Source organism: Carcharodon carcharias, chromosome 17, assembly GCF_017639515.1.
Source record: "Carcharodon carcharias isolate sCarCar2 chromosome 17, sCarCar2.pri, whole genome shotgun sequence".
NCBI lineage: Eukaryota > Metazoa > Chordata > Chondrichthyes > Lamniformes > Lamnidae > Carcharodon > Carcharodon carcharias.
The window spans coordinates 64,199,142-64,226,078 of NC_054483.1; the positions used below are offsets into that span (position 1 = coordinate 64,199,142).

A 26,937-nucleotide genomic window follows, 5' to 3' on the forward strand; every position below is an offset into this window, starting at 1 on the left:
ACTGTTTCAGGAACTCAAATGGGGAAAACCTGAGTCTTCCCCTTTTTTGCAGCAATTCCTCTGGTGACCAGCCACAGTTTCAGCAGAGACTGGTGGAAGGCTGAAGGAATTTCAAAGCCAAAAGGAACATTAGAACAGGAAAAAGGGCATCCAACCTACTGAATGAGCCATTCACATTTGATCTCTCAGACTGCGTGAGAAATTGAATAACAGCGGCCTACACAAGCTGGGCACGGGAATAACCGCAGCACCAGAACACAGGCCTGAGATCCACAGTCTTGTGGCACCAGCCAGGCCTTCTCAGGCAGCTTGCAGGCAAAGCCAATGTAAAATTCAGGCCACTGCATCTTTGGCAGCTGCCTTCAGGTGTCTCCTGGGAGGGGATAGAGTTGAATTGCGTGAGGTGAAAGCAAATTGGATGGGTCCAAGTGGCTGATGGCAATGGTCCTTGGGAGTGTACTCCCGCTCCTCATTCAAGAAAGTATAAGCATTGTTGGTTAGGCCATAATTGGCCCAGACACTTGAGCTATAAGACCAGCTCCATTCAGGCAACCCAATTTCAGAAAGGGGTCCAGAAATCAGTCACCCTGTTTGCATATGCAAAAATATGAAGCCTATATCAAACATGGGCCCTGGACACCTATACCTGTCTTTACCAATATGTTGATCAGTCTCTTTCTGGGCAAAATGCAGGTACACATGTCCACCAAAGCACCCATTTTACACCTGTAAAACAGATGTGACACATTGAATAGAAGCAGCAAGCCCAGACTAAGATTGAATAACAAGCTTAACATTAAGGTCAGATTGACACTCAAATAGCAAATCAAACAAGTCCAGACCAAGACTTAATGTAAAACCTAACACCTCATAACCCAGTTACACTGTTCTAAAATTGGCTTCAATTTTTCTTTTCATTAATCCACTTGCAGTTAAGCCTCCCCACATTTCTGGCTGAAAAGCCAAAACATACCAAACAGGTTGTACAAATCCACAAATTAACGGGACATAGGACACAATTCATCAAGAGATTTACTGCAATAAGAAGCATCTCCACCTTTGGTGATTTTCTAAAACATAATGTCTAAAACAACTCAATTTATGCTGAGGCTGCCCCTCACCAAGGAAGCTATAGATGAAGTATACCGTCCCTTAGAACCAAACTAGGAACTGAAGATCAAAATCAGCACTACATCAAGTGGAAATATGACAACGGTGCTTTTAATGCAAGTTTGTTGACTGATGTTTTACTCAGTCGATCCTTTTTGTTATAAAGTACTTGACAGCAATGACAGAAAACTTGATAAGATCAGCTGTTGCTCTACAGAGCAGCAAACTCTTTCACAAAATCATCCAACTGTGCACATCATCCTCTGTAGTGACAAAGACCCTGACACACCTGTTCATGTTCCCAACAAGTAGTCTCCATTTTGTAGCTGACTCCTCGCAGCCAGAATCGCAAAATAACAATACTGCCCTCTGACAAAATGACACTCTTGCCGCCCTGCCACATTCATACCCATGAGCAGGTTCATGCTATGTCAGTGCAATTGGTTATGTTACTGGACTAATAATCCAGATGTCTGAACTATGATCCAAATATAGTTCAAATCCAATCCAATTAATTAAATAAATCTGGAATATAAAGATAGTGTCTGGAATGGGGACCAGTAAAAATGCGTCTGCTTCACCAATGTCCTTGACCTGAGAGAGACTCCAGGCCCATTCTTAACTTGGTTCTGAAACACCCTCTGAACCGGCCTAGCAAGCCAATCAGTTGTATTCAGAGTTATGGCTCACCACCACCTTCTCAAGGGCAATTAGGGATGCACAATAAATGCTGGTCTTCCAAGTGACACCCACATCCATGAATGAATATTTAAAGAAAATTTGGAACAATGTCTTCCAAAATCACAGACTCACGAATGTCTGTGGGGATGATGTGCTTCAGATATTGAAGGTATTGCTTGCAGTGGTGAGGCTCACCATTGCTTTACAATTGCTGAAAAACAGTTATAACAAAAGATTATGGGATGATAATTACACAAGCCTCAAATATATTCATCTCTTGTAGTCTTAACCTGCTGAACTCTGCCATCTGCCTGCCGTTTATGTCTTTTATTAAAGGCTGCCATTTGCAGCCTCAAGATAAATATTCAGCAAGTGAATAAATGTTTTATGCTGTGGGCTTTAGGCATCAGTTTTGTAGCTTTATACATAACCTGAATGTAAAGTGCCCTGCCTAGGGGAACGTTGTGATGACACAAGAGTCTAGTGCAATTTAGAGATGATTCTGTATTTTGGTCAACAATTTTTTCAGCTATATTACTCAGTATTTCAAAGTACTTACAAATGAGGAAGGTCATTCAACCCATCCTGAATTATTCATCAAGAACAGCCAGACACTCCTCCATTACTATGTCCAATTGTTTTTCAAATGTTTCCAGAGTTTTCCACTCCAGTATTCCCGTGAAGTACATTTCAAATGTTGATCATTCACTGCATGAAGAACAACTTCTAGATATATTGATCCTCAAGTTACCTTTCACTCATTTGAATCCATATTCCCATTGTCCCATAACCATGTGTAACTTCCTTGCTCTTATATTTATTGCCTCAGCTAATAAAAAAGTGACCTGTATGTCTTAACAACTTTATCGACCCATCCCGCTACCTACAGGGATGTGTGCACCTGCACTCCAAGGTTCCTCTGTCCCTCTACCACTTCCCACTATCCTACCACTTACTGTTTATCCTCTTGTCCTCCCTATGCCACACTTCTCCAGAATAAATTTCACTTCTCCCCACCTGACCTATCCATTGATTTTTTATCTGCAACCTAGAGCTTTCTTTTTTTAAAATTCATTCATTGGATGTGGGCATCACTGGCTAGGCCATTATTTATTACCCATCCCTAATTGCCCTTGTGAGGGCTTTTAAGAGTCAACCACATTGCTGTGGGTCTGGAGTCACACGTATGCCAGACCAGGTGAGGAAGGCCGATTTCCTTCCTTAAAAAGGACATTAGTGAACCAGATGGGTTTTTATGACAAACAACAATCACGGTCATCATTAGACTTTTAATTCCAGATTTTTATTAAATTCAAATTTCACCATCTGCCATGGTAGGATTTGACCCAGGTCCCCAAAGCATTACCCCAGACCTCTGCAATACCTGTCCAGTAACAATACTATGCCATTGCCTCACTAACAACCACAGGCCCGATTTGTATCTTCTGAAAACTTCTTAATAATATCCCTTATATATCAATCATTTAGTTTTAAATGCATCACAAAAGCAAGGGACCTAATGCTAAGGCCAATTTCCCTTCTGGAAACAGCCTTCCAGTCACAAAAACACTCAACCATTATTCTTCATTTCCTAAGCTGAGCCAATTTTGGATGTAACTTGCTATTTTCCCTTGGATCCCGGGGGCTTTAATTTTTCTGATCAGTCTGCCATGTGAGACATTGTCAAAAGCCTCACTAAAATCCATGATGTGCTATCTTCATTGACTTTCCTGGTTACCTCCTCCAAAAAAAAATCAAGTTAGTCAGGCATGACTTTCCCTTAACAATCCTTGCTGACTGTCCTTAATTAATCTGTGCCTTACCAAATGACAATTAATACTGTTTCTCAGAATTTTTTCTAAAAACTTGCCCACCACTGAGGCTGGGCTGACTGAATCATAATCGTTTGGTCTATCCTTTTCTCTTTTAAACAGCATTAGCAGTCATCCACTATTCTGCCTCATGCCTAGAGCCAAAGGAAGATTGAAACTGAAGGCCAGAGCCTCTGCTTTTTTCTCCCTTGCTCCACTTAACAGCCTTGGATGCATTTCATCTAGGCCAGGTGATTTATTTAATAAAGACAAAATACTGCGGGTGCTAGAAATCTGAAATGAAAACAAAAAATGCTGGAAAAACTCAGCAGGTCTGACAGCATCTGTGGAGAGACAGACAGAGTTAACGTTTCGAGTCTGTATGACTCTTTTTCAGATCTAAAGGGAGGTAGAGATGTAGTGAAATATATACTGATTAAAGTGGGGTGGAAGCAGTGAAGCCGCATAGAAGGCCAGTGATAGGTGGAGGCAAAGGAGAGATGGCAAAAGATGTCACAAACAAAAGATCAGAGTTGTTAATGGTGGTGGTACTGGCTAAATGTGGTGCTAATGATGACATTAAGAAAACAAAATGTGATAATGGCTGGACCAGGGTAAGCACTCTGGAAGTGACAGATGGCCGTAGTGAGGATGGGGTGGAGGGAGGGGGCGATAGTAGTAAAATAGATCGAAAATAGGCTAAAAGCTGGGGATAAAACAATGAATGAAAAAGGAAATAAATCTTAAAAAAACAATAATGAAAATAAGTGGAAAAAATAAATAAATAAAAATGAAGATGGATAAAAGGAGAATGAAAAAGGGGTTGGGGATGGAGGAGAGTGTTCATGGTCTGAAGTTGTTGAACTCAATGTTAAGTCCGGAAGGCTGTAAAGTGCCTAGTCAGAAGTTGAGGTGCTGTTCCTCCAGTTTGCGTTGAGCTTCACTGGAACATTGCAGCAGGCCAAGGACGGACATTTGAGCATGAAAGCAGGATGGAGTGTTGAAATGGCAAGCAACAGGAAGGTCTGAGTCATGCTTGCCCTTGTGATTGCATGGGAAGGTGCCGTGGGAGGGGGTTGAGGTGTTGGGGGTGATGGAGGAGTGGACCAGGGTGTCCTGGAGGGAACGGTCCCTATGGAATGCCGACGGGGTGGGGGGTGGTGGGGGGGGTGGGGGGGTGGCGGTTGAAGGGAAGATGTGTTTGGTGGTGGCATCATGCTGGAGTTGGCGGAAATGGCAGAGGATGATCCTTTGAATGTGGAGGCTGGTAGGGTGAAAAGTGAGGACAAGGGGGCCTTATCATGGTTCTGGGAGGGAGAGGAAGGTGTGAGGGTAGAGGCACAGGATATGGATCGGACAGGGTTGAGGGCTCTGTCAACCATCATGGATGGGAAACCTTGGTTAAGGAAGACATGTGAGAAGCACTGTTTTGGAAAGCGGTAGCATCAGAACAGATGCGACGGAGGTGAAGTAACTGGGAGAATGGGATAGAGTCCTTACAGGAGTCAGGTTGTGAGGAACAGTAGTCAAGGTAGTCAATGAATATTGGTGGGCAGTCTAACACCAGAAATTGAGACGGAGAGGCCAAGGAAGGGTAGGGAAGTGTCGGAGATGGACCATGTGAAAGTGATGGAGGGGTGGAAATTGGAAGCAAAATTGATAAATTTTTCCAGGTCCAGACGAGAGAATGAAGTGGCACCGAAACAGTCATCGATGTACCAAAAGAAGAGTTGTGGGAGGGGGCCTGAGTAGGACTGGAGCAAGGAATGTCCCACATACCCCATAAAAAGAGACAGACATAACTGGGGCCCATGCAGGTACCCATAGCCGCATCTTTTATTTGGAGGAAATTAGACAAGTTTAAGGAGAAATTGTTCAGTGAGAGAACAAGTTCAGCCAGACGGCGGAGAGTGGTGGTGGATGGGGATTGTTTGGGCCTTTGTTCAAGGAAGAAGTGGACAGCCCTCAGACCATCCTAGTGGGGGATGGCGGTGTAGAGGGATTGGTGGTTAGGGCCAGGGAACTGGAAATTGTTGATATAATGTAGGGCATCAGAGGAATCACGGATGTAGGTGGGAAGACACCGGACAAGGGGAGAGAGAACAGACTCAAGATAGGAAAAAATGAGTTCCATGGGGCAGGAACAGGCTGAGACAATCGGTCTACCAGGACAGTCCTGTTTGTGGATTTTGGGGAGGAGGTAGAAGCAGGCCGTCCGGGTTTGGGAGACTATGCGGTTAGAAGCTGTGGAGGGAAGATCTCCAGAGGAGATGAGGTCAGTGACGGTCCTGGAAACAATGGACTGATGTTCGGTGGTGGAGTCATGGTCCAGGGGGAGGTAGGAGGAAGTGTCTGTGACTTGGCGCTCAGTCTCTGCAAGTTAGAGGTCAGTATGCCAGACAACAACAGCATCACCTTTGTCAGCAGGTTTGAATACAAAGTCAGGGTTGGACCTGAGAGAACTGAGTGCAGCAAGTTCAGAAGGAGACAGGTTAGAGTGAGTGAGAGGAGCAGAGAAATTGAGACAGCTGATGTCACGCCGACATCAATGAAAAGATCAAGGGCAGGTAAGAGGCCAGAGAGAGGGGTCCAGGTGGAGGGAGAGTAATGGAGGTGGGTGAAAGGATCCGTTGAACGGGGAGAGGAATCCTGCCCAAAGAAGTGAGCACAGAGATGAAGGCAGCAGAAGAAGAGTTCGGCATCGTGCTGAGCCCGAAATTCATTGAGATGAGGGCGCAAGGGTATGAAACTGAGTCCTTTGCTGAGCACTGAATGTTCAGCATCAGAGAGGAGAAGGTCAGGCGGTATGGTGAATACATAGCAAGGGCTGGGATTAGAAGATGGGATGGGGTCAGAGCAATGGGAAGGGGTGGAGGTTCCTGGATGGGTGTTGGTATCAATGACTTGTTTGAACTTGCGTTCCTTAGCATCTGAAAGAAAGAGACAAAGTTGCTGGTTAAGGCGTCAGATGAGACGAAGAATAAAATGAAACGGAACAAGGACAGCTTTGAGATAGAGTGAGGCAGTGCTGCTGGAGGGAGAGGTCGAGCGTGTTCATATGGCGGTGCATGGCACTGAGCGTGGATCTCAGGATGTGACGAGAACAGCAGTCCAAGGAGCATTGTAAATCCGGGAGATACCTGTAATCCTGGGTGGGTTCGAAACATGAGGGATGGAACTTCAGTTGGAATCCATGCAGGGTAAGTCGGAGATGGAGACACAGTCACTGAGGAAGGAAATATGGCTGTGAAAGCGAGTTTTAGTAAACACCATGTCAAACACCAGGAGAGAAATGGAAAGCAATGAAGGTGAACAGGACAAAAGAGACAAGCAGAAATCCTAGTAATTCATTTACTTGTCCAACCCGCTGGGCAGAGTTTTTCAGAGGCAGAGTTTCCCACTCCATCACCTGGAGAGTCAGTAGGGAACACATCCCACTAATGCCAGCTGTCCCATTGCCACTTGATGTTTGGCTGGGCATTAATTGGCTACAGGTGAGACTTCTGCCCCCATCTGCGGTGGAAGTCCTACTTTAGAGAGCTGCCAGCCAATCAGATGGCTGGAAGTTTTGTAGTCTCAGTCATGCCAGGTTCAAGCAGTGGCCACTGCTGGGATTATAGCTAGCTCCCAAAGAAGAGGGGCCAATGGAGGCCACACAGGAGGTAAATCCAGGGTATCGGCAGGGCCTGGCTAGCTGGCCCCAGCAAGGGGAATAAGTGCTGGGTTTGGGAGGGCAGTTGGGGAGGGTTAAAAGGAGTATGACCTTGGAAGGGGTGTTTCCAATGGGCACAGAAGGCCCCCAAAGGAGGTGCCCTCCCTGTCCTTATCCAAAACCAGCCAGTGCAACTAAAGCTGCCAGGCTACCTGCTTGGTGCGAATCTCCCCCACCCCTTTTCATTCCATTCGTAAAAGGATCAAGAACGAGAGGGCACCGATTTAAAGTGACTTGCAAAAGCAGCAAAATGTGATTGAGTAAAAACTTTTTCACACAGCGAGTGGTTCAAGTCTGGAATGCACTGCCTGGAAGTGTGGTGGTGGTAGGTGCAATTGAGGCATTCAAAAGGGCATTAGAAGGTTATTTGAATAGAAACAATGTGCAGTGTTACGGGGAAAAGGCAGAAGAATTGCACGAAGTCATACTGCTCATTTAGAGAGCCGGTGCAGACATGATGGGTCAAATGGCCTCCCTCTGCACCATAGCAATTTTGATTGTAACCACGTTATTTATATGGCTAGTCTAATTCAGTTTCTGGTCAATAGTAACCCCCAGAATGTTGAGAGTGGGGCAGTCAGCGATGGTAATGCCATTGAATGTCAAGGGCCGATAGCTAGATTCTCTCCTGTTGAAGACTGTCATTGCCTGGCACTTGTGTGGCATGACTGTTACTTGGCAGCCCAAGCATGAATATTGTCCAGGTCTTGCTGCATTGTTCTCTACCTTAAAGGCATTAAGCCATACTTTCCCAGAGCTTTGAACTTAATTAGTAATATTTTGGATGGACCTTTTTGAAAGGAATATCAAGTTTGGAGTCTAAGTAAAGTGTTCTCGAGATTACCACAACTGATCTGGGTCATCTCCTCCTCAGAAAAATCAGGAGGTTGCCCAGGCAGGATCTTTCCCTCCTCCTCTAAGATTGCCTTAAAACAAAGCAATTTGGCCAAACTTCTACTCACTTTTCCTCATATTTTCCTCTTTGGTTCAGTGTCAGTTTTTGTCTCATTATGCTCAGTGCTATGTATGTTGTTGTAAACATTCGACTCATGCTTACTAGATTAGTGTTGTACAAATAATCATCAAGTTTACTCTTGACAAATTATTTTTATTTTATGTAGAGATTATGTAGAATTGAAAAGGGCTAATGAGTCACTTGGTTTAGCTTTGTTAGCCTTTTTGAATATGGGTAACACATGAAAGCCATAGAAATGCCTGTTTCCAATCTACTGGCACCTCTCCATTATTTATTGACACTCATAATAATAACAACAATTATAAATCTCCTTGCTAGTTTCACTTAACGGTGGGATAAACACCATCTTACACAGGAGAGTTACTTGTTTTAAACCATTTGAGTTTGTCCAGAACTGGAGCCTCATTTATGTTGAAGTACTTAAATCTGCCCTGCTACGCGGGAGGGCATATGGCTAACATCTTTCCTTGCAAATACTTGGGAGGAAATAAAATCTCAGTGGAGCTCTCAATGACAACTCTTGTAGAAGCTGGTGCCTCATTGTGATGCTCATCTGCTGCCTCTCATTGTGGGATCATTATTTGTGAAAGGGGATAGTATTTATCATCTGCAAATTATCTATTGACATGAATGTCTTCCCTGAAGAGATCAGGGAGCATTGAATATCTTGCTTTACCTGTCATCATGCATTATCTGTATATTCAGAGTGCAAAAACAGAATGCATTTACACCCTGAACCTTGGAAAAGCCAGCAACGCCATATAACTAGATGCTAACTTATGATACCAAAGATAATGAATTCCCCAGCTCTACTGTGAGGAGCACTAAAAATCAAATTATATCCTGTACTTCATACTGACTAATTTGTGTCTACCTGAATAAAGCCTGTACTGTAAAAGTTGACTGCAGCTGTCACCTTCAGGGCCAAGTGCAGAAAGGGTAGACTGTCTTCATACAGTAAAGGGTTATATGATTGTCAGGCTGTGATGACCTTTGACCTGGAAGCAGTAACTGTAATTTGGAATTAAAATGTTTTGGAATCTGTAATTATTTCTGAAAATGTTTGAGAGGGACTCAAGAGTTTGTATTACTTATAAAAGGGATCAATTATAATTTTTTAGATAAGAAATATTGGTTCAGCTGATCTGGTAGCACTTGACTGAAGCAGTACAAACAGGATGGAAATTAAAAATAAGAAATCGGTGTGACACACAGATAGAAAGAGGAAAGGGTAGAGCTAGAAAGGAGAGGCGGTTGAAAAGCAGTGATTGAATGCCCAGAATTGGCCACACCAAGCAGAGATAAAGATGGTTTTGATATATCCATGTTGCCACAACTGATTGGGGCTGAGAACTGAGGTGGTTCTGGAAAGAAGTACACCATACACGAAGGTTGCATAGGCAGAACCTTGTTTACACGGAACCTGCTGCCTGTGGAGAATTGGCTAAGCCCTTGAAGGAAAGGAACTAGAATTCTGCTTGGAAGAACTGTGTGGCTGAAACTGAGACTATACAGGCTGCCTGGATAGAGATAGTCTCTGTTGTATCTGCTATTCTATGTGTAATTTATAGCTCATAATGACTATGATTTGCCTGTTAATTTACATTTAATTTATCCTGATTCTGACTCATACTAAAGTCAAATTTATTAAAATGAAATTTTGTCTAGTAATTTCTTCAAGGGTGGGAAGTAGGGGTGTTGGGAACATTAGGTAAATTTGGTTATTTTGGTTTAATGATCCCCACGAGGACCTCAACAAGACAAGATAGAGAGGGGGAGAAAAGAGGGGAGTCACAATATTGATTAAAGCAATGATTATAGCTGTGAGAAGGGATGGTATGGCAGAAGAATCATCAAACAAGACTATATGGGTTGAATCGAAGAATATTAAAAAAAACATACTATTGGGGAGTATACTATAGACCTCAAAACAAAACAAAGAGACAGGGAGATGAAAGAGCAAATGTGCAGGCAAATCTCTGAGAGGTGCAAAAAAAAACAGGGCTGTAATGGTTGGAAATTTCAATGGCCCCAATATTAACTGGGATAGAATTAATGGGAGCGCCGAATTCTTAAAATGCATTCTGGAGAACCTTTCTTGTCCAGTAAGTAGCAAGCCTAACAAAAGAAGGGACCATTCTGGACTTACTCTTTCACATGCCCAGCTTCATTCCCTATAAGCCTTCAGTTGGGAAGTACTTTGGAAGTAGCGGAAGAGATCATAACTCAGTTAGATTTAGGGTAGTTACAGAAAAGGACAATGACAGACCAGGAATAAATGTTCCCAATTGGGGTAAAGCTCACTTTACTGAGCTGAAATGTGATTAAGCTCACATGGACTTGATACAGTTACGTAGAGGTAATTCAGTGTCAGGTATCAAGAAAGATATGTTCCCTTAAAGAAAGTGGGAATAACCAATCCAGAGCCTCCTGGATGTCAAAGGACTTAAAAGAGAGGATAAAGAAAGAAAGGGAAGTTTACAGCAGATACCAAGGGCTCAATATTGCCGAGAATCTGCAGGCGTATAAAACGTGTTGGTGTGAAATTAAAAAGAAAATTAGGAAAGCAAAGAAAGGGCATGAAAAAATATTGGCAAGTAAAATCAAGGAAAACCCAAAGATTATTTTTATCAAAACATAAACAGCAAGAAGATAATTAAAGAAAGAGTAGGGATCATGGATAAAGCTGGGTGGGGAGGCACAGGGCCTGGGTATGATTCTTAATACTTGCATCTGTTTTCAAAGAAATGAGGCAATATAGGCATTGTAATCAGGAAGAAGGAGTGCGAACATTAGATGAAATTAAGTGTGAAATGAAGTATTAAAGTGTTTAACACGTGAAAATGAATAAATCCCCGGGTCCTGATGAAATGTATCTCAGGCAGTTAAGGAAAGCAAGAGAAGAAATAACAGAGGCTCTGACTGACATTTTCCAATCCTCTCTGGTACAGCTGTAGTGCCTGAGGACAGGAGGACTACTAACATTGTACCATTGTTTAAAAGGGGAGAAAAGGATAAATCAAGTAATTACAGGCCAATCGTGGATAGAGGACTGGCCAACTAACGGAAAACAAAGTCAGGATAAATAGGTCATTTTCTAATGGCAAACGGTAACTAAAGGAGTGCCACAGGGTTCAGAGCTGGGACTTCAACTGTTTACAATCTATATTAATGACTTGGATGAAGTGGTGAGCTGTATGGTAGCCAAATTTGCTGACAATAGAAAGATAGGTGGGAAAGCAAATTGTGAGGAGGATAGAAAGAGTATGCAAAGGGATGCAGATAGGTTAAGAGTGTAGGCAAAAAATTGACACATGGCATATTATGTGGAAAAATGAGGTTGTCCACTTTGGCAGCAAGAATAGAAAGCAAAATATTACTTAAGTGAAGAGAGACTGCAGAATGCTTTCCAGTACAGAGGGATATGGATGTCCTTTTACATGAATCACAAAATATGAAAGGTGCCATGGGGAGGGGGTTGAGCTGTAGAGGGTGATGGAGGAGTGGTCCAGGGTGTCCTGGAGGGAACGATCCCTGCGGAATGCTGCCAGGGGGATGAAGGGAAGATGTGGTGGCATCATGCTGGAGTTAGCGGAAATGGCGGAGGATGATCCTTTGAATGCGGAGGCTGGTGGGGTGATAAGTGAGGACAAGGGGAACCCTATCATGGTTCTGGGAGGGAGGGGAAGGTGTGAGGGCAGATGCGTGGGAGATGGGCCGGACACGGTTGAGGGCCCTGTCAACCACCGTGGGTGGAAAACCTCGGTTACGGAAGAAGGAAGACATGTCAGAGGAACCATTTTGGAAAGTGACATCATCAGAACAGATGCGACAGAGGCGAAGGAACTGAGAGAATGGGATGGAGTCTTTACAGGAAGCAGAGTGTGAGGAGCTGTAGTTGAGGTAGCTGTGGGAGTCGGTAGGCTTATAATGAATATTGGTGGACAGTCTATCACCAGAAATTGAGACAGAGAGGTCAAGGAAGGGAAGGGAAGTGTCAGAGATGGACCATGTGAAAATGATGGAGGAGTGGAAATTGGAAGCAAAATTAATAAATTTTTCCAGGTCCAGAAGAGAGCATGAAGCAGTCATCGATATACCGGAGAAAGAGTTGTGGAAGGGGGCCGGAGTAGGACTGGAACAAGGAATGTTCCACATACCCCATAAAGAGACAGGCATAGCTGGGGCCCATGCGGGTACCCATAGCCACACCTTTTATTTGGAGGAAGTGAGATGAGTTTAAGGGGAAATTGTTCAGAGAGAGAACAAGTTCAGCCAGACGGAAGAGAGTGGTGGTGGATGGGGATTGTTCGGGCCTCTGAATGAGGAAGAAGCGGAGAGCCATCAGAGCATCCTTGTGGGGGGTGGAGGTGTAGAGTGATTGGACGTCCTTGGTGAAGAGGAGGTGGTTGGAGCCAGGGAATTGGAAATTGTTGATATGATGTTGGGTGTCAGAGAAATCACGGATGTAGGTGGGAAGGGACTGGACAAGGGGAGAGAGAATGGAGTCAAGATAGCAAGAAATGAGTTCCATGGGGCAGGAACAGGCTGACACGATCGGTCTGCCGGGACAGTCCTGCTTGTGGATTTTGGGTAGGAGGTAGAAGCGGGCCGTCCGAGACTGTGAGGTTGGAAGCTGTGGAGGGAAGATCTCCAGAGGAGATGAGGTCAGTGACAGTCCTAGAAACAATGGCTTGATGTCCAGTGGTGGGGTCATGGTCCGGGGGGGAGGTGGGAGGAAGTGTCTGCGAGTTGACGCTCAGCCTCCGCGAGGTAGAGGTCAGTGCGCCAGACAACAACAACACCACCCTTGTCAGCGGGTTTGGCGAGTTACCAACATGGGTCAGCTAGACATCACATGAATGTGAGGCTCCCAAGAGGTGATCATGGAGTGGGAGCCCAAGTCACCCTCGCAATAAGAGGCCAAACGGATGCATATGCATGACACATTCAAATGACGAGACCATTGTCATGAACAGCAAATGTATTTATGAAGGTGCCTGAAGCACACAGTGAGTAATCACCCATGACCCAGAAATGATGTTAAAGTTGCTGAATCTTTCTAACCCTGCCGCTACGTCTTGGTGCATCCCTGACATTCGCAGCAGAGGTGGAGGCAGCCTGCCGACTGCCAAATCTTGTTGTCGGTGATGATTTTAATGGGCGTACTGTAGAGGGCCAAGAGCTGGAGGGCCCCAGTCTGCTTTGGGTGCTCTGCTGCAAGGCAGCTGAAACCCTCCTCAGCTTGTACAGCTGGAGGCGATGGGCTCAGAGAGAGAGAGGGGATTATAATCAGCTGGACACTCGCTAAGTCATCTGCGTGGATGGCCCAGGGGTGCCCAACTCCTCCCTGTGGGTACCCTGCCTGACTCCTTGAGAAGAAGGGGCACCTGGAAGGAGGCCGAGGTGCCCAGCTACCGATGGATCCCACCAATGCCTATAGCGATGGACTGAAGCTCCAAGTGCAAATCCGCTAAAATCTGTTGGACCAAGATCTTTAAGGTGGCCACCAGTTTCCATGGAGACAGAGGTGCTCGCATGTTGGAGCCACAGCACCAGACAGAACACAGTCAGATTACTCCAACCTTCACTCTAGTCTGTTGACTGCCTCTTGCAATTCTGCTTGATGTTTCACTGCCTGTTGTTGCATCTCCAGCAAGTTTGCGATGGCCGCTTCCAGGGTCTCATCTGACTTGGACTCAGCAGGTGGCTGTTCCCTGGCAGCCCTCAGAGTTCCAGAGACCTGGACTATCACTGCCTCTGCATGTTGTAGAGATATGTCAATGAGGTGTTCCCCGGAATGTGACCCCAAGCCTAATCTAGATCTAGGACCCACAAGGGTGTGTCTCTCTGCACTGGTGGAGGGTGCGGGTGAATGCAGTGATGGGTCTTCTTCAAATGGCTCATCATCCTTCTGAGATGGCCTAGGGCTTATGTTGCCTGCGCTGGTCTGTATGGCCCGCTGGTGCCTGTTAAGAGAGAGAAGATTTAGTTCATGAACAGGCAGAGTACAACATTCCATGTCACTCACTGTGAATGTCAGATGTGATTAACTTTTGGAGGACTCATCTGCACTGGCTTGCTGGGAGAGGCTGATCTCGCCTTCCCCACAGGAGCAATCTTTATCCTCCCGTGCCAACTCGGCTGCAGCCTCCTTGAATTTAGAGAGCTCCCTAATGTTGGCTTTCCCTCTCCCAGTCTTGGTTCTCTCCCTGTTGTGGGAAAGCTTGGCCTGCATGAAGACAAATGGATGGGATGTGATAAGAAGGGATGGAAGAGAGGTTGATAAGGATACATGCTGAGCCCTCTCCAATAAGGGCTGAAGATGCTGTTTGTGCAGAATGTTAGACAAGATGTTGGTCAATAGGCTTTCAATGCTGATATCTCCCCCACTAATATTCTGCAAGATCCCTAAGCTGTGTGTCGCTTTGAGTGCAGGGTTCCATTTTGAATGAGAGATTTTGGCGTGAGCTGAAGGTTGACTTACCCTGACAGAGCAGATGAAATCATTTGTCCTCTTCCTGCGCTGGATTGGGTGTCTCTCTGGCAGCTGCCGCGGAGCTGACCTTGTTCTTCACGACTGCATCCCAGGCTGGTGAGGTGAGGTTGGTGGGCCTCCTGGATCCATCCCTGGGAAAAATAACCTCCCAGTGCAGGTGGACACCTTGAATTAAAGCCTCCAGGGCGCCATGGATAAACACTGGTGCAATCGTCTTGTTCCTTGGGGCCATCCCCAGAGCTTCCGACCACACAGCTGGGCTGTAGAGAGTAACGTGTGTGTGTGCGGGTGGCATTTAAATATGGTGCCAGGAACTTCAACCCCATGAGGTGACGGTAGTTGGATGAATCAGTGCCTGCCCCACAATTCAGCGAGCAGCTCGCCCATACAGGAATAATGAGGTTTCAAGCAGAAGATCCTGTGCGAGAACCTAACCTGCCAATCAGCTGGAAACTCACCGCTAATCCTGCCCACAACCCCATTTAGTCTCCAGAATGGAAAATCTTGCCCTATATTTTATTTTCTTACGCACTTAACTCTTACCAAGAACACCTCCACCACCCTGTAATATGCTCTGTTTTGCATACTAACGTACATGGATCTGTTTTTATCTTTTTAAAAAGTCGTCTTTTACCTGAGTGAGTTTTTAAACAATCAAACAAACTCCTAACTTGATAATTGAAGAGATGTGGCTGGCTTATTTCCTCATATAGCTTTACATATGTTCAAGTAGATACTGAGTTGAAAAATCACAAGATTTAAACTCTGTTATAGCTAAGCAGGGGTGGAAGATTGGAATTTATTCATCTCTCTGGACTTGGTCGTATCAATTGAAAGATCTGAGCATTTTGTTCTACTGCCCTCTCTGTTGGGGAGATGTAAATAGAGTTGTTCAATAATGACTGCCTGCAATTGAGGATAACTAGTCTTACTCTGCAGTACACAATGGCTAAAAAAAGCAAGGGAATGCACAAATGGTAGGATATTGAGATATTTGGAGGAACAGGGGGATCTTGGAGTGCATGTCTACAAACTCCTGAAGATGACAGGTAGCTAAGGTGGTCAAGATGACATAGGGATACTTGCCTTTATTAGCCAAAGCATGGAATATAATGCCCCTGCTTTTATGTTGAAACTGTAAACTCCTGAATAGGCCACAACTGGAGCAGTGTATGCAGTTCTGGTCACTGCACTCTAGGAAAGATGAGACTGCGCTAAAGAGTGTACAGTGGAGATTCACAAGAATGTTAGCTGGACTGGAGAACTTCAGTTACGAGGAAATATTGGATAGGCTAGGGTTGTTTTCTTTGGGACAGAGGAGTCTGAAGTGGGGGGGCCGAGTTGAAGTGTATAAAATTATGAGGTGTCTAGGTAGAGTGGGCAGGTTCAGGCCCTATTCCCTTTGGCTGAGGGGTCCATAGATTTAGGATAAGATGTAGGAGATTGAGAGAGAATTTCTTTCACCCAGAGTATGGTGGGGATTTAAACTCGCTGCCTGAAACCTCACATTTAATAAAGTACTTAAACATGCATTTGAAGTGTCAGAATCTATAAGGCTACAGTTCATTTGACTGCTCTATTTCAAATGTGTGATTGTCCTGATGAGTGAAAGACAAAAAGCTTCGACAATATGTCTTTTTTCAGCAACACGAGTTCTGTACTACCAAATGACTATACTATGGTTCTATGATTAACAGGTGGCAGTGCTGCTCCTCTGCCACTTTTATGTGGCACATTCTTCTCAAATGTTAAGGCTCTCCTATGCAGCCTGTATATTTCATCTGGTGGAGCCCATCCTCTAAGTGCTGAGCAATTGTCTTGTCCATCCCGTCTTCCTCCATGATATTGTTACACAAGGATTTGGCCAAACTAGCTCTGGAGAATCCCTCAACATGGGTAGGGTTGGGGGATTGGGGAAGTAAAAGCCTCCAAGCAGTCTCACAATCACAAGATAGGCCAGGTCTGAATGGACTGAATACCAAACAAATTGCTCAGAAAAAAAAAAGTATTTTCCAGCTGCGGGAATCAGTACTGAAAAATCTTCACGTTCTTCAGGCTCAAATTATTCACTTGTCCCAGCTGATGCTTGCAACAGTCTATCTTACAATTCTCATTCTAACTCACCCAAGTGATTTGCAAGTGTACAGCATGTACACAGCACCATTCATTACTTTAGGATGTCGCTAAAGGCAGAATGTTTCGTCCCATGGGTGGGCACATGCCTAACCTGAACGGGAGTGAAATAGGGCATGATGATGTTGACCAAGCATCCAGACGTCATCGTGCACTCTCGGAATCTTTCAGTCGGCGGGTGCGCACGAGAGGCAGCAGTGCACGCGCTGACAAAATTAAGAGGCCTTTAAGGCCCTTAAGCATTTAATCAGGTTGCACTCTATCACTGCCTGCTCAACCGTTCAGTTGGAGGGCGGACAAATCGGTGCATTTTTCACGAAACCTCATCCACAGGCGGAATGAGGTTTCCAATGGTAAAAACTGTAAAAAAAGAAGTAACATCCTTTTATATATGTCTCCCTTCATGTGACAGTCACATTTTATATAATTTACAAAAAGTTTATTTTTCTATTTAAAATTCTTCAGCTCCCTGAGGCAACTCTGCGCCTTCAGAGGGCTTTCAGTGAGCGCTCCTCATGCATGCGCACACTTCAGTGCTCGCGCTCCTCATGCCCCCACAACGGCAGCGTTGAGCATTTCAGCACTCCTTTCATGTTGGCCGGCCGTTACTGGCCAGCCAGTGTGAAATCGATGTTGGAGCCTGATCGCAGGTGACGGTTGGTCTCACGGCCATTTCCAGGCCCACTCACTGCGCCCACCTGATGAGAGGAAATTCCTGCCCTACATGCTTTACAGCTAATAAACTACTTTTAGAGCACACAAGTCCTAGAAGCAGCAGTATGATAATCTGTTGCGATGATTTTGGCTTAAGAAATTGATATTGACCAAGGCACTGCAGAGAATTTTCCTGTTGTCATTCGAAATAGTGCCATAGATCTTTTAAATCCTCCTGAGAAGGCAAATAAGGCCTCGGTTTAATGTCTCTTCCAAATGAAAACATCACCAACAGTGCAGTATTACTTCAGAAGTGTCAGTTTGCATTTTGTCGTCTTGTATCTGGAGTGGGACTCAAACACACAGCTTTGTCTCAGAGGAGACAATGCCACCACTGAGTCAAGGCTGACACTCACAGCTGCAGCTCCATTGGCCCTTGCTAATAGATGTTTTCTCATTCATAGGATGTGGGTGTCACTGGCTAGGTCAGCATTTGTTGCTCACCCCTAATTGCCTTCAAGAAGGTGGTGGTGAGCTGCCTTCTAGAACCACTGCAGTCCGTGTGGTATACGGACACCCACTGTGCTGTTAGGGATGGAGTTCCAGGATTTTGACTCAGCGACAGTGAAGGAACGGCGATATATTTCCAAGTCAGGATGGTGAGTGGCTTGGAGGGGAACTTCCAGGTGGTACTCATATGTGCCTGCTGCCCTTTTCCTTCTAGATGGTAGTGGTCATGGGTTTCGAAGGTGCTGTTAAAAGAGACTTGGTGAATTCCTGCAGTGCATCTTGTAGATAGTACATGCTGCTGTCACTGTGCATTGGTGGTGGAGAGTGTGAATCTGTATGGATTCGGTGCCAATCGAGTTAGCTGCTTTGTCCTGGATGGTGTCAAGCTTCTTGTGTCGTGGAAGCTACATTCATCCAGGCAAATGGGAGTATTGCATCATGCTCCTGACTTGTGTTGTGCCTTGTGGGCAGCAATGGAAATGCCATTGCATGTCAAAAGGGTGATGGTTAGATTCTCTTTTGTTGCAGATGGTCATTGTCTGGCACTTATGTGGCAAGAATGTTACTTGCCACTTGTCAGCCCAAGCCTGAATATTGTCCAGGTCTTGCTGTATTTGGGCATGGACTGTTTCAGTATCTGAGTCGTGAATGCACAATGTTCAGCACCAATTATTGGCAAACATCTCCACTTCTGACCTTATGATGGAAGGAAGCAAGATTGATGAAGCAGTTGAAGATGGTTGGGCCTAGAACACCATCCTGAGGAACCCTGCATTTATGTCCTGCAACTGAGTTGATTGACATCCAACAACCACAACCATCTTCCTTTGTGCTAGATATGACTCCAACCAGCAGAGAGTTTCCCCCCACCTGATTCTTATCGACCCCAGTCTTGCAATGGCTCCTTGATGCCACACTCTGTCAAATGCTGCCTTGATGTCAAGGGCAGTCACTTTCATTCACCTCTGGAGTTGAGCTCTTTTGTCCATGTTTGGACCAAAGCTGTGATGAGTTCAGTGGCCCTGGTGGAACCCAAACTGAGTGTCAGTGAGCAAGTTATTGCCAAGCAAGTGCTGCTCGATTGCACTGTTGATGACCCCTTGCATCACTTTACTGATGACTGAGAGTAGATTGATGGGGCAGTAATTGGCCAGGGTCACAGCAAGTTCTGGAGCACAAGTCTTCAGCACTATTGCCAGAATATTGTCTGGGCCCATAGCTTTTGCAGTATCCAGTGCCTTCACTGTTTCTTGAAAAGGCGTGAAGTGAATCAAATTGGCTGAAAACTGGCATCTGTGATGTTGGGGACCTCCAGAGGAGGTTGAGATGGATCATCCGCTCAGCACTTCTGGCTGAAGATTGTTGCAAATGCTTCAGCCTTATCTTTCAAACTACTGTGCTGGGCTCCTCCATCATTGAGGCTAGGGATATTTGTGGAGCCTCTTACTCCAGCAAGTTGTTTAATTGTCCACCACCATTCATGACTGGATGTGGCAGGATTGCAGAGCTTAGATCTGATCCCTTGGTTATGGAATCGCTTAGCTCTGTCTTTCACTTGCTTCTTACACTATCTGGCATACAAGTAGCCCTGTGTTGTAGCTTAACAGGTTGACACCTCATTTTCATGTATGCCTTGTGCTGCTCTTGACATGCCCTCCTGCACTCTTCATTGAACTAGGGTTGTTCCTCTGGTTTGGTGATAATGGTAGAATGGGGGTATGCAGGCCATGAGGTTACAGATTGCGTTCGAGTGCAATTCTGCTGCTGATGGCCCATAGTGCCTCATAGATGCCCAGTCTTGAGTTGCTAGATCTGTTTGAAATCTATCCCATTTAGCATGGTGATAGTGCCACACAACACGCTGGAGTGTATCCTCAATGTGAAGGTTGGACTTCGTCTCCAGAAGGACTATACGATGGTCACTCCTACTGATACTGTCATGGACAGATGCATCTGCAGCAGGCAGGTTGGTGAGGATGAGGTCAAATATGTTTTTCCCTCTTGTTGGTTCCCTCACCACCTGCCACAGACCCAGCCTAGCAGCTATGTCCTTTAGGACTCAGCCAGCTCAGTCAGTAGTGGTGCTATTGAGCCGCTCTTGATGATGGACATTGAAGTCCCCCACCCAGAGTACATTCTTTGCCCTTGCTACCCTCAGTGCTTCCTCCAAGTGGTGTTCAACATGGAGGAATATATTCGTCAGCTGGGGGCGGGTACATGGTAATCTGCAGGAGGTTTCCTTGCCCATGTTTGACCTGATGCCATGAAGCTTCCTGGAGTACGCATTCGATGTTGAGTACCCATGGGCAACTCCCTCCTGGCTGTATACCACTGTGCTGTCACCTCTGCTGGGGCTGCCCTGTCAGTGGGACAGGACCCACACAGGGATGGTGGTGATGGTGTCTGGGGCATTAACCGTAAGGTATGATTACATGAATATGACTGTGTCAGGCTGTTGCTTGACTAGTCTGAGAGATTTTGGCACAAGGCCCTAGATATAAGGAAAACTTTGCAGGGTCAACCAGACTGAGCTTGTTGTCGTCATTTCCAGTGCCTAAATCGATGCTGGATGGTCTGTTCGGTTTAATTCCATATTCAGATTAGTTCTCTCGGAACTGAGTGGGTGGTCACTGGAAGGACTCAGGAGCGCAACAGAATACAGGAAGGTCAAACTTGTGACAGAATATTGGTGTAACCAATAGCCATCCCATTTTTGTGTCGAAAAAAATCTATTTGCACCAACTGCATACAGAGAGGACACAGAAAGCAGTGTGGAACTGAGGCCGCAGGCTTCATGTTAAAATGTGAAAACTAGTTGTTCATATGGCGATGCAAAACAAAAATCAAGCTGCAGTTTATACTGCACAATTGCACCCTAAACATTCAGCAAAACAGCAGCATATAAACCAACCTCAGAAACTCTCAGTACTCAGCCTGGGTTACGCACCAAGCCTTACTGTAACCACAACATAAGGATCAGGCTTAAGGACCAGAACCCACAGTCTAAAGAGTTCCCATAGAACAGCTCTTTCCCCCAAGAATGTTTGTGGAATGGATCAGAGCCTGAACAAATTCTGCCTTTAAATAACACTCCTTTAACAGGAAACAACAGGAAAAACTGTCCAGCCATGGCTAGCAAAAGAAATTAAGGATAGTATAAGATCCAAAGAGGATCTATAGAGTTGCTTGAAAAACTAACAAGCCTGAAGATTGAGATCAGTTTCGATTTCAGCAAAGGAGGACCAAAAGATTGATTAAGAGGAGAAAAATAGGAGTATGAGGAAAAAACTTGCAAGGAACATACAGAAGCTTTTACAGCCCATCTTTAAGTAAAAAGACAAAGATTATTGTAGGTCCTTTACAGTCTGAAACAAGAGAATTTATAATAGAGAACAAGGAAATGGCGGAGCAATTAAACAACTACTTTAGTTCCGTCTTCAGGGAGCAAGACACAAATAACTTCCCAGAAATACTAGGGAACTGAGAGGCTAGTAAGAAGGAATTGAAGGAAATTCGTATTACTAAAAGAAAAGTGCTGGAGAAATGAATGGGACTGAAAGACCAAGATCTGATAATCTACATCCCAGGGTACCATAGGAGGTGGCCATGGAAATAGTGGATGTGTTAGTTGTCATCTTCCAAAATTCTGTAGATTCTGGAACAGTCCTGATTGGAGAGTGGAAAACGTAACCCCACTATTCAAAAAAATGAGGAAAGGATCAATGGGATTAGACAAAATCAACATGGATTTATGAAAGGGAAATCATGTTTGACAAGCTTACTGGAGCTTTTTTTGAGGGCGTAACTAGCAGCATAGATAAAGGAGAACCAGTGGATGTGGTGTATTTGGATCTTGAGAAAACTTTTGATAAAGTCCCACGTAAGAGGTTAGTGTGCAAAATTAAAGCACGTGGAATTGGGGGTAATATATTGGCATGGATTGAGATTGGTTAGCAGGCAGGAAACAGTAGGAATAAATGGGTATTTTTTTTATATAGGTTGGCAGGCAGTGATTAGTGGGGTATCACAGGGATTAGTGCTTGGGTCTCAGCTATTCACAATATTTTTCAATGATTGGATGAGGGAACCAAATGTTATATTTCCAAGTTTGGTGATGACATAAAACCTGGGGTGAATACAAGTGGTGAGGAGGATTCAAGACCATTTAGGCAAGTTGAGTGAGTGGGAAAATACATGCCAGATGTAGTATAACGTGGATACATGTGAAGTCATCCACTTCAGTAGGAAAAACAGAATGGCGGAGTATTATTTAAATGGTGATAGATTGGGAAATATTGATGTCCAAAGGGGCCCGAGTGTCCTTGTACACCAATCACTGAAAGCAAGCACGCAGGTGCAGCAAGCAGTTAGGAAGGCAGATGGTATGTTGGCATTTATTGTGACTGGACTAGAGTACAGGAGCAAGGATATCTCACGGCAGCTGTATAGGACCTTGGTGAGACCACACCTGGAGTATTGGTCTCCTTACCTAAGAAAGGATATACTTGCCATAGAGGGACTGAGGTGGCAGGATTATCATATGAGAAGAGATTGGGCCGACTAGGCCTGTATACACTGGAGTTTGGAAGAATGAAAGGGGATCTCATTGAAATGTATGAAATTCTGACAGGCTGGAGAGACTGGATGCAGGGATGATGTTTCCTCTGGCTGGGGGGTCCAGAGCAAAGGGTCACAGTCTCAGGATACAGGGTAGACCATTTAGGGCTGAGGTGAGGAGAAACTTCTTCACTCAGAGGGTGGTGAACCTGTGGAATTCTTTACCACAGAAGGCTGTGGAGGCTAAGTCACTGAATATATTTAAGAAGGAATTAGAAACATTTCTAGACTCAAGGCCTCGAGGGATATGGGGAGAGAGCAGGGATATGGCGTTGAGATAGATGATCAGTCATGATCATATTGAATGGCTGAATGACCTACTTCTGCATGTATTTTCTGTTTCTATGTCTTTAACAGGTGTGTGTGTTAGGATCTTGCTAAGGATTCACACTCTTAATTGCCCTCTACAGCCTTCCAAAGGGCCCATTTTTATGGCTCTAACATTGAGAATCAGTTTTTGTAATTTTATACATTAACTTACATTTATACACATCTTCAAAATAAAGTACACGACAAGGGACGGAGTCAGCTTTGAGCAGAGGTGAGACCGGACAGGTTACAAACTATTTCCAAGTCTATAACATTCTTTGAATAAACTACCAGAATGTGTTTCAGGAAGACTATTTTAGCACTCAAAGTGAAACAACATTGCCAAAAATTGACAATTCTTTGGAGGAGGAATAAAGTTTTTTCCTTAACTGTTCTGTTCTAGTCAGCATCCTGTTAAGAGTGTGACTAACTCCTTTATATTGAGAGATGAATGCCAATATCTCCAGTAAGATATGAAAGTGAGTCGTGGGTAATGGTACATCCTTAAAAGTGAAACATCAATTTTTCTGCCATCTACTGTCAAGCCACTATCTTGACTCCTGTTTACTAGGCATGGGGATTCAAAACAATCCTGCTGTCACAAATTCCACACTGTATTGTTGCAGAAAGGTTTCAGACTGGAAAATTCAAACAATCCATTTACAAATGGGTGGCTTTGGCGCCACAGAGTTTATTAAATGGTCTCATTTCTCCTTAATTGCTTGGGCCACTCATACAAGCAGTAATAACTTATCTGCCATGCGGGGGGTGTGATGTTAAAAGGTGCAGGTCAGTGATAAAATGACTACTCATAAACTCACGAGTTTAACCATGATCAGTGAAAAAGGGTCAAACTAGCAGCTCCTAAACAAGATCAATCTAAATCATCTCTCCTCAAAAATTTACAACACTAAGGGATAGCAAGAATCCCAGCTCTTCCTTCATCAGTGTACCAGATGCATCTTCTTTCCCCACCTGCTGGAGGGGTTCCTTAATTTGTAAACAGCTAACAAGAAAATAAAATATTTAAATAGGCTCCATTTCTGTCAGGTTTGAGATATATTTGCACAGAAGATGGTAGTTATTTTCTTATAACCAATCAAAAGAAAATGCTACTCCCCTTTCAGGGAATTGAAAAGGTGGTTTCACATTATTCTAAACAATAGCCCCTACACTCTCAGTACACACCTTGGCTTTAGTTTAGCAACACTAAGGGACATATTTCAGATTGTAAAAAAATCCATTGCGTGTCAAGCGGGGTTTTATATGGGCTAAACCATTTTAAATCCTTCTTAGGTAAAAACTAGCAGGACAAAGTTGCTAAAAGACTTTTTCTAAGATTGCAGCACTGCAAAATGTTCACCTCTATCCCCGAATATCGCAGCTCAACAAGAGTAAAGCCAGTGACATGTCAGTAGCAGCGAAGAATAGTTTGAAATCTGCCGTAACTCCAATAGAGACGAATAATAGTGAACTTTCCTGTGTGGGCTTAAACAATAGCACATGACAAATTCGGACGAGTTAGCGACAGCGGTGTCTCCAGGCTTACATTCCAGACGCTCATTGCGCTGCATTATCGTAAGCTCTTTTATCAGAATGGCTGTTACATCAGCAACTGGCTGGATATCTATAGGGGACAAGAAACACTCCAAATTGTCAAGCAAACCCCGATAGAAGCAGACTGACAGCCAGAACTGAAAATTCTAAAACTCTGCAAGAAAAAATTATACACACACAATCATAAAGTACAGAAGGAAGCCATTCAACTTAATGTGCCTGTGCCATTTCTTCGAGAGAGCTATCCAAATAGTTCCAGTCACCTGCCCCGCAACTTTTTCCTTCTCAATCATATATCCAACTTCCTTGTGAAAGAAACTACTGGATCTGCTTCCGTCAGCCTTTCGGGCAGTGCGCTCCAGATCATAACTCTGCTTTAAGATAAAACCTCATCACTTATCTAGCTCTTTTGGCAATTATCTTAAACCTGTAAATCTTACGTCCAAAACTTTTCACCTTATAACATGACATCAGAGGTTGTTTACCTTACTGGAACAAAGCATTATCTCACTGCTCGCCACTTGCAACCCCCTACACACCACCTTCCTGTGCAGCAATATACGCACGGTGAGATGTCACAATCGCAAATGGCAAAAGCTGAGAATCTGTGAGGCTGGGTGTCACAATTCCAACAACTACCTTCTACAGTCACACGCCCGTCAATTTGGTGTAAGCTGATTGTGTAAGAAGACAAATCAATTAAGTGCAGAACAAGCTGAACACTTAAAGGGGCACCGTCTTCATTAAAATCTTTTTAATAATTTTTGTTTGAGAGAGAGCAAGCAACCAGATGAGATGTGCGGTGTTTCTTTTTCACAATTGGCACCTCATGCAAGTGGTGTGTTTACATTACTGTGCTGGATGCTTGTAAGAGCTGAAGTGGCTGTTCAGACAGTGCCCCTTTAAGAACTGACGCTGAACACACTAGAAATGTGTGTGCAAAAGTATCAATTAAATTTAGTGCGCAGTAATTTATCAGTAGCTGGTAGCCGTTACCAAAGCTGCCAAGGTGAAACAATGCTTGTTCGGTTATTACAAATACCTCCTGCAGATCCCATAAAAGCCGAGGGGGAATATGAATCCATCCAGCGAATACTCTGTACAACCATTCTGTAAAAGTTTCGACTGTTCTTCAGTGCTGTTTCTACATCAATTTTTCTGTTCTGTTGTATTATATTCTATATTCCCCTCCACACATGCAAGAAACATTCCGTTTTTCATTGATCCTGTAGTTAACCAGATAAAATTGGGTGGGGCGGGGGCAGCAATAATTACATCGGACATTTTTCACACATCCTTGCAATTGCTGCAAACTCATACCAAATGATACTACGGGTTGGTTAAGAATAGCAAGCGGAAGATCTGCACTTGTAGTTAAAAGGATTATTGACAGTTACAAAATACTATACACTTTCGGTTGTGTTGCTGGAGTGATGCTCTAAGAGAACATAAGTATGCTGCCTGAACACTAATTTAAAATGATTGATGTTAACAGTTGTGCCTGTGGTGAAATAACTGGATCATTGCATGTCGAACTCTTAATATTCAAAAAATTGGGCCACTGGTATTAGGTGGTATGATGTTCAACACTGTAATTTTGCAATTTTTTCACCATTCAACATTGATTAATCAGAAGCCTAATAAGTTGTTCCTCTTTGATAAAAAAAGTAAGGTCCAGAAATCCTTGTCATGTACATCAGACTAGTTTGATATATTTTGTATTTACAGTACCCTGTTTGTCCACCATCCATGCAACAAACAAGCAACAGGTCCAGAATCTGAGAACAATACTAAAATCCATCTCCGGTCACAACCATTCAGCCTCATCCGCGCACGAGCCTTTCTCTTACCTTCCAACTGTAACCCATTTTATACAGAGTACTGCTATGTCCCTCTGTCCGGGGTGACTGCTCTGCTTTCTACAGCCGGTACAATGCAGACCGAGCTGCAGCCATTGTACTAGAGTGAGTGAAAGTTCAGTGGCAGATTCAGCATGTGAAATACCAGGCTAACCTCAGATAAGCTGTGAAGCAGAGTTCCCTGGGCTGTGTCAGAACTTTGGAATGTCTGAGTTAACTCCACTTGCGAGGGGCTCTGAATAGTGATCTGCGCTGGGCTGCCTAGACCTTATTCACATCGTTTTCGCTTCCAATACTCCGCCAGCAGTTGCACACAAGGTGCCTTTTTTACGCCTTACTCCCCCTGTCCAGTGAAAAATGTATGATATCTCAAGAAAACAATGCGTCGATTCAAGAGTTTCCTCAGAAGTACAACACTGCAGCCTCTACTCCACTCAGGGTTGCCAGCCATTCTCTCCCGACAGAAAGGCTTTTAGTTTAGGGGGGAAATAGAGGGGGCGGGGGGAACG

General features: G+C 44.3%; 1 protein-coding gene across 5 annotated transcripts in view; it reads right to left on the bottom strand.

Moving 5' to 3' along the window:
- Positions 1–25,213, bottom strand: part of plce1 (phospholipase C, epsilon 1) — a 418,731-nt gene extending 393,518 nt beyond the window's left edge. Inside the window, exon 1 of one of the 5 annotated variants that reach the window (XM_041209226.1) lies at positions 25,055–25,213. Coding sequence is in view for 1 of the 5 variants with exons in the window: in XM_041209229.1 (XP_041065163.1) it covers positions 25,055–25,072 (18 nt within the window). In the remaining 4 variants the exon portion in view is untranslated. Of the gene's footprint in view, positions 1–25,025 lie in introns of all 5 variants that reach the window. The other 4 variants (XM_041209229.1, XM_041209227.1, XM_041209225.1 and 1 more) reach the window with 4 other exon arrangements.
- Positions 25,214–26,937: the final 1,724 nt, after the last annotated feature.